Source organism: Hemibagrus wyckioides, linkage group LG15, assembly GCF_019097595.1.
Source record: "Hemibagrus wyckioides isolate EC202008001 linkage group LG15, SWU_Hwy_1.0, whole genome shotgun sequence".
Classification (NCBI taxonomy): domain Eukaryota; kingdom Metazoa; phylum Chordata; class Actinopteri; order Siluriformes; family Bagridae; genus Hemibagrus; species Hemibagrus wyckioides.
The window spans coordinates 14,080,001-14,096,588 of NC_080724.1; the positions used below are offsets into that span (position 1 = coordinate 14,080,001).

The 16,588-nt window shown below is 37.8% G+C and overlaps 1 protein-coding gene across 2 annotated transcripts in view; it reads right to left on the minus strand.

Annotated features, from left to right (window-relative positions):
- The window catches only part of phc2a (polyhomeotic homolog 2a (Drosophila)), a 39,680-nt gene that overhangs the window by 11,042 nt on the left and 12,050 nt on the right, over positions 1-16,588 (minus strand). The window contains exons 2-9 of one of the 2 annotated variants that reach the window (XM_058409242.1): positions 15,017-15,291; positions 11,494-11,634; positions 10,239-10,316; positions 8,843-9,007; positions 7,838-7,924; positions 7,444-7,759; positions 259-578; positions 1-163 (exon numbers count right to left, since the gene is read on the minus strand). The exon at positions 1-163 is cut by the window's left edge and continues 9 nt beyond it. In XM_058409242.1, coding sequence (XP_058265225.1) covers positions 1-163; positions 259-578; positions 7,444-7,759; positions 7,838-7,924; positions 8,843-9,007; positions 10,239-10,316; positions 11,494-11,634; positions 15,017-15,235 — 1,489 coding nt within the window. In that variant the 5' untranslated portion in view covers positions 15,236-15,291. Of the gene's footprint in view, positions 164-258; positions 579-7,443; positions 7,760-7,837; positions 7,991-8,842; positions 9,008-10,238; positions 10,317-11,493; positions 11,635-15,016; positions 15,292-16,588 lie in introns of both variants that reach the window. The other variant, XM_058409241.1, reaches the window with a different exon arrangement.

Sequence of the window (16,588 nt, forward strand, 5' to 3'; positions counted from 1 at the left end):
TCACTGTCAGCTGGCTGCGATCATATAAGCATTGTTCAGTCCCGACTGGATCTTGTGCTGGTTGGCATAGCAGCTGCTGATCACTTTGGCCAAGGCAGTCATCTCTTACTGGAGGAGGGAAAGTGTTCTCCTTATCAGCATTATCCTGTGTTGTCACTGCAGTCTGAAATTCGGCATCAGAACAGAAAGCTCAGAGAGCCAGGCTTAAATCAATAAACCATGTAAAAATCGATAGAAATATGTTTGAACCTGTCTTACTTGGGTTGGCGGCGACTGGAAATGGAGGTTGACGGCCGTTAATTGCACCTGTTTGACTTTGCTGGGATTTAACAAGGGAGACTGACCGTTGAGCATTCTAGGACTCACAGTCGAGTGGAAGATGGAGGCTTGCTGAGGGGATGGTTTGGGCAGCACAGGAATGGCACACTGTTGACCCGCTAAAGCAGGTTGGATGGCCATTGTTTGCATAGCTTGGCCTTGGGTGTGGACGCTGGGCTGAGGGAGCTGGGATTGTTGCTGGATCACAAACTGCTGCTTGTGTTGCTGGAGCAGTTGATGGGTCTGAATTTGCGCATATGCTAAAAACATAAAGGAATCTAAAGTTGTGTGAAACTGATTTTCATGTCCAAGACGAAAGAAATTCTACTGAATGGTAACAAACACAGCAAAGCCATTTCAGATACAGTAGAGACTAAACAAATATCAGTAACATACCTATAGAAACGACTATATATACAGCTCTGGGAAAAAAAAAAAAAATAAGATACCACTGCCCAATCTCCAGATTTGAACCCTACTGAAAACCTCTGGAATGTCATCAAGAGGAAGATGGATGGTCACAAACCATCAAGCAAAGCTGAGCTGTTTGCTTTTCTTTTGCAAAAAGAGTGGTATAAAGTTCCTCAACAGCAATGTGAAAAACTGGTGGAGAGCATGGAGCCAAAACACATGCAAATCGGGGTTATTCCACCAAATACTGATTTCTTAACGTTATTTAGCCAAAGCATTAACACGATTTGTTTACAGATTATTTGCATTTTGTTTTATTTGAGTTATTAAAGCTCTGCAAATACTGCATGATCTTGGGTTATTTTCATGTGTTGCCATTTCCTTTAAATATACACTCTAAATAACAATAGTTATATTTTTATATATTTATGTCAGCCTTTTATTTTGCAGTGGTCTCTTATTTTTTTCCAGAGCTGTATATATATATATATCATACAAACTGAGTTTTTTTTTAAAAAAAATACACCATGGAGATATATAATATGGATACTATACTGAAGATATTTTACTTTAAAATGAGCAATTTACATTTTATTGCAAAAGTTTGCATATCCTCAGGGTGAGATGACTAAGACCAAAAGATTTTATGTATAGCAATGAGACATTTAGTATGTTTCTTGTTAAAAGTGGCCAAGTAGATTATTAAAAATTAAATGATGAAACTTAATAAATAAAAAGATTTTGCCTTTGTAACTGCCACCATATACAAGGAGGCTGGGTGAGTTTGTTATGAAATGATTTTTTAAAAATATATTTCTGTTCATTTTGCCTTCTTGAAATCATTGTCTTGCTGTCCCACATTAAATTGGTCCATTTTTCCATTTTCTGGAATTAATATTTATTGCATTTAAATAAAAACAAAAAAACAAACAGAGATACATTTTCCAACCATGGGGGATTTGCACTGAACTCTGTAGCTCATTAGCTTTTGTAGTGTATCCCACCCTCCATTACTCAAAGGTGGATTTCCTCATGAGGTTCATAAATAAATCTGATACTAAGGCAACTGACACACTAACCTCAGACTTTCTCTCTGAATGTACTAGCTGAAAGCAATGCACACCCTACTGCTTTCTAAAAGATGTGGTCTCATTATGATGGTGGTGTTTTAAGATGTATTCCTGCAGTGCTGAAAACTAGCTAACTAGGTACAGCAGTTGAGATTTTAATGGAAGTCAAAAGGGCAAAGCTGCGTTAGGCTATAAAATTTATTTGTTTCCTTTCCTGTTGCTGTTTACCAACCAAATCTCAGTTTGATTAGAAAACTACAAGGTCTTTTTTTTTAAGAGATGCTAGCATTCGACAGCGTGAGTGAGAGCTTTGGATCAATATGAAGAGGGATAGATTAAAAATGAGGCAGGGCACTTAGCGCTGTGTTTTAGACCTGATGCCTGAGGGATCCCCTGAGGTAGTGCTTTCATTGTTCATTGCAGTGTTGACATTAGGTTAATGGGTTCATTTGGCAGTGTGCAGCTCTCTATACTCTCAGCTTTATAAAGAATATCACATTGGTGTGCTCATCTAAACATGTTGATAACTGTATTCACATTATAATGCCTGTGCTTTATATCAGAGAAAGCTGAGCTGATATTCTTTATAAAGCTTCAGATCTCTGGCAGCGTTTCTTTGCTGTATATTGATGTCATGAAGTATGTTGGTATAACGTCAATCGCTTTTGAATCACCTAAAGTGATAGAAATATCAGCTTTGAAATTATATTTAACTGACTCATTTAACCAGGCAAGTAAAAGCTACTTATTTACATCGCCTGAGAAGTAGCACAACACAAAGAATACATTATTCAAAATGAACAGGTAATGAGTTCTTGCAACAACAAAAAATCACGCAAAGAGGTTCACAGTGGCAGGTTTCTAGTTTGTTTACATTGTTGTCATTGTGAACAAACTAAATTCACTAGAAAATATCACAGTCACAGGCTTATGAAGATATTCAATACGTGGCCTAGCTTCAATCTGCACCCATTTGATTAGTGTCAATGAGTCAATAATGAACTCAGAAACTACACTAACCTATTAGTTCCTCAGGAGATACTGGTTGCACAATTCCATGAGAACTGTTGAAGAAAGGACATTATTTACATTTACATTATTTACTGTCTAGTGTCACCCAAATGAGGATGGGTTCCCTTCTGAGCCTGGTTCCTCTGAAGGTGCATCTCAGAGAGTTGTTCCTTGCTACCATCACCTCAGGCTTGCTCATTAGGGATAAATGTTATGGATAAATAGTAACTGAAATTTTTCTATGTTTCTATTCTTCTGTAGAGCTGCCTCGAGACAATGTCCAGTGTTAAAAGCGCTATACAAATGAACTGAATTGAACTGAAAATTGAATTTGCAGAGATTTCCTAAAAATCCTCCCCTGAAGTAAAGGCTGAGTTTATACGTCTCATACCTTTGATACAGGATGCCCCTGATGTGCTGTATCAGATATGATGTGGATCAAATCTGATGTGATATCACTGGACATGGAAGGCTTAAGTTGCCATGCATGTTAATAAATAATTGCCTCCTGTTCTTGAGGGGCCCAGCCTGGAGCCTTTTAATGAAAAAAGGAAAGTCTGTTGGACTTCCTGACTCTCCAAAGATGCCAGAGAATAGCAATTATTTCTGTTATGTATGTGTAATGCTTCAGCTTCCTAAAGATTAACACTGAATACACAAATATAACATAAGCGTAGGTCTTTTTGAGCTTGTGCTTCTCTCTATATGTCATATACTCTACTTATAGTACATGACATGCTTGCTCAGTTCTTCCAACCCGCACAGAGCTTTTCTTGTATCTAGACTTTGGGGGATCAGTGCTAAAAACGTCTGGTCCTGCTTAGAGTTCACTCCAATCATAGCCCAAATACTATAGTGTGGTTCATGCTGCTGGTTATGTGCTTTTCATGTTTAACGAGTTCCTCATGAACAAAATATGGGGTGTACAAAATGCCTCTTTCCAAACACACACTTCCTTATAGATTCACTGTGTTAGTGTTTCTAAAGGCACTTCCTCTCTAATTTTTTTTTTTTTTTGGGTGTTACTATGAGCCAGGAAGGAACTGGCCTGAGTTTATTGTGAGTGAAGCTATGGAACTGTGATGTGGATTAGGATGTAAATTGTAATGACATGGTTATGTAATTCACAAAACTGCTTACTATATACTTATTAAGAGATTATTAGGTATTGAGCCTTATATAGATTTCAATCTTTCTGTTAAGATTCTTTAACAAGTTGTTTTGATTATACTTGATGATAGACCTATGTAGAAAAATCAATACATTTCAAATGATGATAGGTTCCTATGTGATCACGTTTTTCACATATGTGAGTATTACGTGACAGAAACCTAAAAGTACCGCCCATATTGCCCACATGTAAACAAGTAAACATTTGTCACATGTCAAAAAAAAAAATCACATAATCCCAAATCAACATGCTATTAAAATTTATTTTATTTCATATTTTTATTTGAGTTATTTTTCACATGATTCATATAACGTAATAAATGAATCACATGGGGGGAAAAAAATCAGATGTAAAAATAAATGTGCACATGTGAAAAAAACGTGATTATTATTAACATGTGGAGTTAAAGAAATGTATCCGGAATCTAGTAAAATGCTGCTTTTGTTCAGATTCAATAGAGTATCATTGTCTTTTCATAATCTCTTTAAATGTAATGCTCTGTCTGTCTGTAACTCATTACAGTAAAACACTGTGCTCTTCCCCTTTTAACTTTATTCGACAGGAAATATGTCAGCATGAGCCAGAATTGCCACATGATCTGTAGTACTCTCTCAAAAATAACACCTCAAGTCTGCTTGTGGTTCCCGTTTAGACGTGTTTGGTGGAGTGTAATTGAGGCCTGAATTGTCTTGAGTGGCAGCTCACTTCTATTAATATGACCGTGACTGATGATGTGTGATGAAATTAATGGGGCGAGCTTATGAAGCAGGAAGCAAGGATATATGAGTGTCCGGCTTCAGCCTAGTTTGTTTTTAGTTTCTGTTCTCAACATATGATTGAGCTTCTTATAAGAGTTGGTCACTACTCTTCAAATTACATAGGCCAATATAACTATTAACCTTAGAGTTTATTACCTAAGAAAGTATTTCAGATCAGATTACTTTGACATCAGTTTCAAATGCATTTACACACCGTTCAACATACAAATTGGGCACAGACATCTAAAATTACACAGTACCACAGTTTCAAGATATGCCTTTGCACTCAAATTCAAAATAATATAATGCATCTCTGAGGCTTAAGGAGTCTCAAACTTACTTTAAGCAAGAACCCCTTTATACGATAAAATAGATTGCACAGATCCTTTAGTACAGATTTATTTTATGAACCTATTCCAACTATTTAAATTCAAAACATAAATGTGCACAATAATATTTTTGGCTTTCCATGAAGTTTTTATTTCCATGACCCTTCCACATTAGCTCCAAGTTGACTTCTACGGCTTACAGTAGTTTGGATTGAATCCATTCAAATAATCAATTCAACTGATCACACAAACCGGCTAATAAATAACTATAAAGAACTCAGTAAGCAGTATAACAAAAGCAGCTCATAATGTTAGATGCTGGTGAGGCAGGGTGACATTAAATATGAACATATTTAGTAGCCTGAGGTTTAGAGCAAATCTGTAATAGGCAATCAAGACTGTACAAGATTCGAATGAACCTGAACAAACTAGATATCTACTCCAATTTTCACTGAGAGATAAAATGAGTAGTGTGGACTAAAAGGCAGCACCAAAACACGGATAGCATAACAACAGTAAATCTCACTGTGCAGTTAACCTTAGCTGATTAAATGGAACACCTTTGACATAACACCACCACCTTGCTGTTTTATTTGCCTAAATTTTTACAGAAATTCGATTGCTCAGTGTTTCAGATTTCCTTTCTTTTACAGCTTTACTAAAATCATACATTATCATTTTTCAAGCAAGTGGTGCAATTGTTATGGTTTCTGGCTGCTGATAATCCCACAGACATGTTAACATCGTAGTTAGCACGATAAGAGCGAAGCGTAAACTTTCTTTCTAATCAGGGAAAGGACTGAAGGATGAAAAATGATGGTTCAATTTGATAGCTTACATTCCAAATGGATTTTTAAAAAAGAAATTCATCTGTTCTCCATACTACATGTGTTTTTCCCATTGCCACAGACGAGTCACAGGCGAGGTAATATCATTAACTGTCCTATCAGCTGCTCCTCCCCAGTCATCAAAAACATTCATAGTGTAAATCATGGGGCAGAGTGATTCCTGCCCTAATGTGTCTCTGAGAGTGTTTGTTGCAATTCCTGTTAGTGACCATTTCATGAAACAGTGAAATTTTATGGCGGTAAATAGAGCACTGGTGGTGCTGAAGATTGTACAACGTGCACAAGGTGACCAAAGCAATGTAACATTGGCTTACATCTATTTTTGTCTCAAAATCACTCACACAATGAATTTAAAATGTATGGGGTTTTGAATGAGGAATTTATGAATGAATTAATTTTGAATGCATAATATTTGTTGAGTGGATTTTATATATGGTTTTATATATGGCTCCGCCTCACCTGCTACTACTATAGGCAAGCTGCCAGCTGTGGTTGGTGATTTCCCCAACTGCAAAAGAGCCCCTGGTTATGTTTAACAGCCCCTTACGAGTCCCTGAACTCACTTTGACTACCACTGATATATACCATTAGGTTAATTTTCTATTCATTTTCACACACACACACACACACACACACACAGAGCCGGAAGAAATCACTTACGGTGCAGACCAAAGATAATTCAAATTTCATTTTCATATGGAGTCGGATCATCATTATTTAAAATGCTTTCACCTCTATTTCCAAAAAGACAAGTCAACTCTAAAAGACTGTTGGTGACAAGACTGTTTTCCCTTCAAACAGCACTCTGCATGCTGAGGAAATAGAGAATGACACAAAGCCCATGGCCACATATGCTGCTCCTCTTCTCATAATGAAACATAACAGACGTGTCATAGTGACTCATGACTCATGGCATGTTATCTATACATCTAGGGTAGATCTAAAGGCAATCATTTGCAGAGACGTCTTCAGCATGTCTACACATGACAAAGCTCATGCATTGTTTGTGAATGTGGAGGCTCGTCTATTCCAAATGGCATGTGGGGGGAGATTTGTTCTCAAAGGTCACATAAGGCGGTACATCTGTCTCAGTGTTAAATGATATCCTTAGAGTAAGAATTGAGAGCATCTCTCTCTCACTCTCTCTCTCTCTCTCTCTCTCTCTCTCAGATCGAATGTGCTGACATGCCACTATTGCTGCCCACCATGTCCTCCTTCAACCCAGACCTCAAGGCCAGCTGCTTTCCCACTCAGACATTTTTCCTTCTTTTCCCTCCTCTGCCGTTTCATGGAACTAGTTATCTAAAACTTGTCATGTTTTACTAGCGGGTCAAAGAGGTGGTCAGTTTTGGTGGTTCCCTTTAACACAATATTCTTGTCAACAAATCATGTACAATAAAACTAGTCTTTAGTTTCATGACGTAAGAAACTACTAATTTAGTTTAATTTAGCAGTAACAATACAGGATGAGATAAAGAATTAGATTTGTTATTCCACATGCTACATATGAGTTGGTATCTTTCTTACCAGTATTGATGAGGGGATGGTTTGTTGCAGTGCTCATATTGTGGCTCACACTGATCACACGTGCATTCATCTCACTGACACCATCACTCATCTTTGCTGGCTCTGATGAAGCATCCACAATGCCGGGCTTCGCTCCCTGCTGACCCTGAGCCTGAGAGCTGAGACTCTTTAGCTGGGGCACAGACAAGCTGGGAAGAGCCACTTGGGTTGTGCCTCCACTGCTTTGCTTTACACTGAGCCCATGTATTTGGGGCTGAGGGGTGGAGGAAGAAGAGGCCACTGCCCCCTGCTGGCTACACAACACCAGGCTCTGCATCTGAGATGAGTAAGAAAACTCTTCAGCATTGAGATATGTTGTTTAGATTTTTGGTGTGATTTCAGAAGTATCAGGTACCTGTGGGCTGGTTGACTGGAGGTTGACGGACTGTGATGAGGCCTCAGGCTGGACAGCAGCGACTGTGGCGGTCGGAGTAAGTATGAGCTGGGGGGACAAAGGAACAGCACGGCCTAGGCTCCTAGCTACTTGCACAAGGCTATTTTGCTGTGCCTGAAAATCATACCAAAATGTGCTGTTTTTGTCTCTATATGAAAACACCACAGGACTATTGTGTTTGGCGCCTGTCGACTAGAGTGGTGCAGATATTTTCTCTGCCTCGCCTTAATATTATGGAAAAGCTGGAATTATTAGCGTCAACTGCTGAAATGGCATACACTATACAGACATTAAAAAAATAAGACCATCTATTTTAAAGATACTATTTAAAGCAAACCACACCGTAAAGTCAATAATAAACTGATGGGATCCTGTTGCACATTCTGCTATTACCTATTCATCCTTCATCCTGTGGGATACATTTTCCAAAACCTTGTAAATTTTATGTTCTTGGACAAATTTTCCAGCAGAAATTGTTGATTTGCCATCCAGGTTCTCATTTAGTTTTTAAAATAGCTATGAAAAAGTGCTGGATTGAGTCAATGTGGTAAATGTGGTTGGCCAGCCCAGTGACATGTCATGGATAAATTTCCACTATAAAATCTGGACATGCCTCATTACTACTCTCTGAGCTGAAAAGACAGTAAGAATACTTACACATACACTCACTAGAAACTGTAATTTAAACGAAAAATGATAAACAACAGTAAAATTCGGTGCCTTTTTTAAGCAGAGTCTATAATAATCTGCACCTATAAAGTACATTCAAACCCTATACTGAAGCTTTACTGAAGGTTTACATGTGTAAAAATGCACAAATAAGCTGATTTGCTGACAAGATGTATGTTTGTGTTGTTAGTAAACCAGGGACTACGAATGCATGCCTGAACCACATACCCACTTCTGTGGGTTACAATAACATTATTAAGGTTATGTTTATGTAGGTTTGTGTGTGTATTGACTTACCATCTGTGCACGCAGGTACATTTGTGCTTGGCTGGCGGTGAGAGTAGGGGTGGACGAGTTGCCAAGTAGCACAGCCTGTTGGGTAATGCTGACCGGAGAAGCGTTCACCCCTTGTGCTCTGCTGATCAGCTGAGCCGCCGCTGCAGGAGAGCTGGCCAGTTTAATCTGGGGAAAAACAAGAATGGAAGCTTAGTCTGTCAATATAAATCACATAGACAATAGGTTAAGAGCCATCATAATGGACATTCCTGAGTATTCCCCTTGAGATCAAGTTTTGTTCTTAATTGTTGCCATTTGTTTCCATCCTACAAATGTTTAGTTCTGCAGCATGTTGTGTTGATGCACCAAGTAAGTTGCTGTTAAAATAAGGGCTGTATTCAGCTTGTTTAAGATCAACGGAAGATTAACCTGATATCTATCAATTGTAAAAATTGTAAAAATTCCCCTTTAGTGAGAAAACCAATGAACATGCTTAGAATGGAAGTCTAAGGGCAGTTGTTGGGGCAAAAAATAATTCAAAATGCTTTTATAAATTCTTCAATGTAAAGTATCTGTGAGTTTTTCAAATCTGTAAACTTAAGCCATTTGTAAAATGTGTATAAACAGATATTTAACATGACATAGCTCAAAATAAACAAAGAAATGCCTCAGTATCAATCTGAACATGTTAAAAAACCTCAGAAAAGGTGTAAGGAACTGGTAACTGCTTTGTAATGGGATGATGAAAGTGTCTTGGTTAAGACTGTCTCTCATATCTGTCTCATCATATTACATACTGCCCCACAGCTGCCTTTAGTCTTCCATTAAAAACTTTTGAGTCAACACTAGAACATAATTTATAAATATCAAACACCACAAACTGTCTGTGGAAGAAACAGAAACCCCAAAAACTACATTCTTAATCTACATTTTCTCTGACCAATGCCTTCCTTATTTACTTTTGGTGGACAGCCTCCTCTATGCAGAATCACAGTTGTGCCATACTCAGTAATGGATATTATTTATACCTGATTAATACTTTTAAAGAAGTTTGTCTTGGACTGATTTTGTAGCTACTTGGTCTTTATGATGCTGCTTAGGTATTTTCTCCAAAGAAAAAATAATAACAACCCTCTGGCAAGTTAAGGGTTTCACACCAACAGGGGGGTGAATACTTAAATCACGACTTTTTATTTTTCATTTTTCAAGCTGCATTAATTTTTCTGTTACTTCGATATTACGGACTATTTTGGGTCAACAAATGTCGCTGTATCATGTGTGAGCCTTGTACTGCTGTAATATATGGTTACAGAGCAGTATGCTGGAATGATATTGCTTATTTGCTCTGGGGAACTAAGGACATGTTGAATGAGACAAGAGACTTTATTTAGATTACATAGAGATTTATGATGCGTACAGTGGTCTGAGAGGATAAGGCCTGCTGAGATGCAGCTCCGCTCTGACTGCAGTTCTGTCTTCCTGCTACAATGCTGGCCTGAAAAAGAGTAGGGGGAAACCGGGAAAGAGAGAGAGAGAGGGTCATAAGTCAATTCCAATCCTCATTAATCAACAAAAAGACAACAAACACAAAGTAAACAAGTATGGCAGGAAAGTCTTTTTCTCACAGCCCGGCATGTTCATATGAAGCATTGCTGACAGGCTAAACCAATAAACTTCGAAATGGCACCATGATACAATGTGCCTGAGGCTTTACAGTAGCAGCGAATGTGAAGTAAATAATTCCGTTTGGGAAATGTACTAGTAATTGTCTTGTTTTTATTATCCAGAAGTACAGGATGTGGTTTGGCTAATAATAATTTGTTTTGTATGTATTAGGTGAGGTTGAGGCTGCTGGCGATACACGTGGTAAATATCCACAGTTGTTACAGGAAATATCGGAATGCATCACTAAGATCATCATAAATTTTCTTCACATAAGTTATAATTATACTGTATAACAGATGCGTCCAAATCTGTTCAGGGTTCAGCTCTGTTTTCAGGACTCCTTCATGCTCAAACACATTCAGCTCCTCATTAATTGACTTCCTGTTTGGCAATCACAGCAAGTCGCAAGCTGTTTGGTAGACCTTTGAGTAAAGATCCTACAGTGCTGAGTGGAGGTTAAAGAGGTTAAAGAGAATTAGTTGGGGTTTCTAATTAGCAGACAGAATCACTGACTTTAGGAATATAATGAAAACGTAGCTCAGTGTATTAATACTTATGCTGGAAAATGTTCATGTATGGAACATTTGCTGGGAAAAATAACACTTTTTTTGTTTTTGTTGATTTAATATAGAATGAAAAAGCAATCGAAATCGAAACAGGTTCTTCTTGGGACCATATCTAATATTCTATGATCTCAGAGGAATAAGTCTAGAAATTCTTTATTAGATAGGATTCCTAAGAAGATCTAAACTATCCAAAGAACCAATTTTGTCTAGAAGTGTAATATATAAGCTCACCAAAGTAAAACAGCAACAATAACAACCATCATTTTCATACAGTCAGTATTTTACATATAGAATATTTTAACATGAAATAAAGTATTTATAATAAAGCATATTTATTATTATTGATGACTGCAGATTAGAAAAAGTATTTTAATACAGTTTAAGAGCTGAGATCCGAGTTGATCTTTATCCAAGTGTGTGTGTGTGTGTGTGTGTGTGGACCTGTTGCACTGCTGCTAAACTCAGGTGCTGTTGCTGGAGGGCGGCGGTCTGCAGCATGAGGTGCTGCTGCTGTGCTGCATACATCTGCTGTAAGTACTGAGCTGCAGTGCTGGGCTGCCTGTGCAGGGCCTGCTGAATCACCTGATACACACACACACACACACACACACACAAAGAAGAATGTAACACAAGTGTCACTATTCATATAGTTCACATAGTTCATACTGTATAATGCCCCCAGTGTACTGTATAATGAATAACTAAAATAATCTGTGAATAATTGTAAGACAATATAATTGATTATAATTATAAGATCACAAGGATTCACATATAGTATGCGTCACTTACACTGATCAGCCATAACATTATGAGCAGTGACAGGTGAAGTGAATAACACTGATTATCTCCTCATCATGGCTCCTGTTAGTTGGTGGGATATATTAGGCAGCAGGTGAACATTTTGTCCTCAAAGCTGATGTGTTAGAAGCTGGAAAAATGGGCAAGTGTAAGGATTTGAGCTTTGAGTTTGACAAGGGCCAAATTGTGATGGTTAGAAGACTGGATCAGAGCATCTCCAAAACTGCAGCTCTTGTGGGGTGTTCCCGGACTGCTGTGGTCAGTCACTATCAAAAGTGGTCCAAGGAAGGAACAGTGGTGAACCGGTGAAAGGGTCATGGACGGCCAAGGCTCATTGATGCACATGGAGCGTGAAGGCTGGCCCGTGTGATCCGAGCCAACAGACGAGCTACTGTTGTACTTCAGATTGTTGAAGAAGTTAATGCTGGTTGTGATAGAAAGGTGTCAGAATACACAGTGTATCGCAGTTTTTTGTGTATGGGGTGGCATAGCCACATACCAGTCAGTGACCCCTGTGCACCACCAAAAGCGCCAACAATAGGCACATCAGAACTGGATCACGCAGCAATGGAAGAAAGTGGCCTGGTCTGATGAATCACGTTTTCTTTTACATCACATGGATGGCCGGGTCCATTTGCATCGCATGGCACCAAGATGCACTATGAGAAGAAGGCAAACCACCAGAGGCAGTGTCATGCTTTGGGCAATGTTCTGCTGGGAAATCTTGGGTCCTGCCATCAATACTTTGAGTTGTACCACCTACCTAAGCACTGCTGTGGACCATGTACACCCTTTCACGGAGACGGTATTCCCTGATGACTGTGGCCTCTTTCAGCAGGATAATGCGCCATGCCACAAAGCAAAAATGGTTCAGGAATGATGTGATAAGCACAACAACTAGTTTGAGGTGTTGACTTGTCCTCCAAATTCCCCAGATCTCAATCCAATTGAGCATCTGTGGGATGTTCTGGACAAATAAGTCTGATCCATGGAGACCCCACTTCGTAACTTAGAGGACTTAAAGGATTTTCTGCTAACATCTTGGTTCCAGATACCACAGCACACCTTCAGGGATCTAGTGGAGTCCACGCCATGCATGTGTGTCCTTGTCATGATTCATTGAATTAAAACAAATCAGCCATGTGATGTGACTTTATTGTTTTTATACATTTCAGTTTCATGCAACAATAATAAACAATAACACACAATACTGTATATGTATGTGGTTTTGTAAGTAATGTGGAATTATCTGCTTAATTCTACATAAAGTCTGTAGTAGTTCTACACTGAGGAATAATTAACATGTTTATTTTACTTGAAGTGCTCAGTGATGTCATTTCACAATTTTTTAATATAATTGTTGGTACTTAATACAGTGGCTTATTAATTATTCACGGGTCATTATTAGTTATAAAGCTGTACAGTACACAACATGGCATTAAAATGAACAGTGACGTTGCACTGCAGCATGATTACAAGTTATCAGTGAATTATTTATAGCACAGTGTTCGAGCTTTATGAGGCATTATTAAAGCGTTGAACTGTACCCTTGTATGGCCAAGGGTAGCATGCAAACCATTCAAGCACTAGAAATGATCTATTTTCTTTCCCTCAGGAAGTAATCAATCAAAGCTGTTATGAACAGTTCTTGGTAAGCTTGTTGAAAAAACTTGTTGAAAACTTGTTGAAACAATGAACTCTAGACACAGAGACAGTGTGAAATCTGCAAGCCACTGCCATCCTACACAACACATCATCAGCCAGAATAGACACAACACACCACTACAATCCAAAACACATAGACAGCTGTTTAAACTGTGCTGGAACTCTTACTTTTTCTCTTTCTTTAAGGAGAAAAGACTAATGTGCTATCAGTAACAGAAGATTCTCCAAGTCGAACACTCAATACCTTTTACTGTGCAATATAAAGTAATACCCAAATATCTTTTGGAAATATAGCTACAATTTAGTTTCAGAGACTATGGTATTGCTTAGATATTCCTACTTAATAATTCAGAATATAACGTTCTCAGCATCACAGTAATAATTTCTGTCAAAACTGGACCAGTGGTGACCCAAACAACCAGAAATTGAACCACAGATGCCGGAATACTTTTCCCACTGAATATCATTAATAATAGAAGAAATACTTTTAGCCTGATGCATTAACAGAAATAGCTCAGCAACCTGTTCTAAGGTTCCTGTTCAAAATCCCCACAGAGGGGTCGAAATGCAAAGCCAGCTTTTCAAAAGCCAAAGCAAACTGACCTTAAAATTTTACAGACATTCAATCTCACTCTCAAAAAATCTAAGATTTTTAATTACTAAAAAGAATCCAAGATTCAGATAATAATAATAATAATAATAATAATAATAATAATAATAATAATAATAATAATAATAATAATAATAATAATAACATTTCCACTTTAGCAAAAAAAAGAACGCTAAATACAATTAATTGTAAGGTGAAAATGCTATAAATTATATGATTTGTCTTATTATTTAACAATTATGTGACTACTGTTGTTATTTAATATTTTAATAACTTAATTATTAGATTATTATTATTATAATTATTTAACTATTTTTTATTATTTGACAATTATTTGACTTGTCTTATTTGATTCTTTTTTAGTTGTCTCACTCTAATGCATGTACACAGTTTTTAAGTTGATAAATGATTATAAGGTGCTTTATAGATTTCTAATGCTGCATTACTAACACAGACTACTTATAAAATAATAAAATGGAAGAGTAGTGAAAAAGTAACCTGCTCATATATTCATTTCTCTTCAATTGTTGAGAAGTGGAATAGTTTATGGGATCGAAAACTGAAGAGTAATGTTGGTTGTCTGGCTGTAGAGGGCAGCAGAGGAGCATGACAGAGTTCAGTAGTTTTTTTTTTTTTTTAAGAGAAAACCTGTTTAACAAAAATAATTGCTTGTAGGGTTGAAAAAAGGTTACACTACATACATGAACCGAAAAACCACATGCATGAACTTGAGGCTGAGATTTTAAACCCAAAGCATTCAGTTTCCCATTTTGATCAAACCCCAAGACCAAGGCTTAAAACCATGGTTGTAAATACTAACACCAACAACTTGTAATATTGGGAAACCTTTTAATCATGAGCTTAGCTGAAACTGAGAATAATGCACCATACCTGCACTGTTTGTCTGTCAGGGATTCCCCCATACACTGATATCTGTGGCAGAGTCTGCTGTCTGCTGCTGGCACTGACACTGCTACTGATGCTGGAGCTGACACTGGTCATTCCCTGGCTGTTGCTGCTGCTGTTGCTGCTGGAGCTGGACGTGATGATAGGATTGCTGGGGACAGGAGCACTGGAGCCAGAGCTCACAGGGGCCTGTGCCCTCTCCATGGCAGCCCTACAAGCTTCTGGACACGATCCACGACTACTGCTTGTCTGTCCAACACCTAATACACACACACAGAAGATACACAGGCCAAGCATGAGTACAGTCCTTGCACTTGGGCAAAAACGTTTCGTTTTTTGATTAAAACCCAAGTTCCTCAAGCGGCACACTAAATGAAAATGATAGATGATGTGTCCTCTGGGACGTAATTGAACTCCAATTTAACCTGGAACAAAAGTGTTTTCAAAAATGTAGTATCTAAACAACATTTTCTTTATCCACAACATCACCAACCCAAATATAACTGTATTGTTCTGTAGGTGTAAAAATAAATCATACAAATGCAAACAATGTTTTAATTATCCATTCATTCTTATATATTTAGAAAACACTATGTCCTGGTCAGTAGTGAAGCCCATCCAAGGAATACCAGCTATGAGGCAGGAGTATACACCAGTCCACTGTGCACACACCCATTCCCATACACATACACACCTAGAGGCAACTTAGCATATCCAATACGCCTACATGTTTTTGGAGATGTGACACGGGGAGAGCATGTCAAATTCCACACAGACAGTAAGTAACCCAAGCTGTTGATAGACTCATGCTGGTGAGTTGTAAGGCAGCATTGCTACATGCTGCACTATTACACCACCCCAACAAAGGAACTGTCTCAGAAACTATGTTAAAAGCATGCAAGAAGATTATTACAGCTATGTTTAAACAGCCTAAATTTACATACTCTATAGCACTTTATAGTACAGAGTGTAATCACACCTTTTTTTGGATGAAAATAAATAACATTAACTGATGACAAGATCCTACAGTTTTTTACTTTCTCATATCCACCAGCAGTCTTGATAAAACTTTAGCTTGTTAGCTGGCCTTTTCACCGCATTTCAATAAAACTATTTTTTTTTTTTTTTTTTGCCTTTTGCTCCTCATTAAAGCGTTCACACTCATGCTGTTTCTTCTATTGCTGCTTGACCTGGTACTGTCACACCAAATGGTTAAGCTAATCCAAGTGAACCTATGAACAGATGAGAAAAAATAAATCACTGTATGTCTGAGTTAAACTTTGCCAAATGAACAAAATGTGCATAAAGACTATTGAATAAATGAGAGAATATAGTGTGTGCACAATCATTTGAACAGTTAAGATCCTCAAATTTATTCGCATTTAGTATGTGTTATAGTGCTAATTTCAAGACTGAGCATCAATCATTAGCCATAGTAAAAACTTAGACATAAATAAATACATTGTCAATTTGCAAAAAGTCATATTAATGCATGCACAATTCACATCCTGGATAAATCCAGTTTGTTGACTTAATTTGACCACACTTCCCATCAAG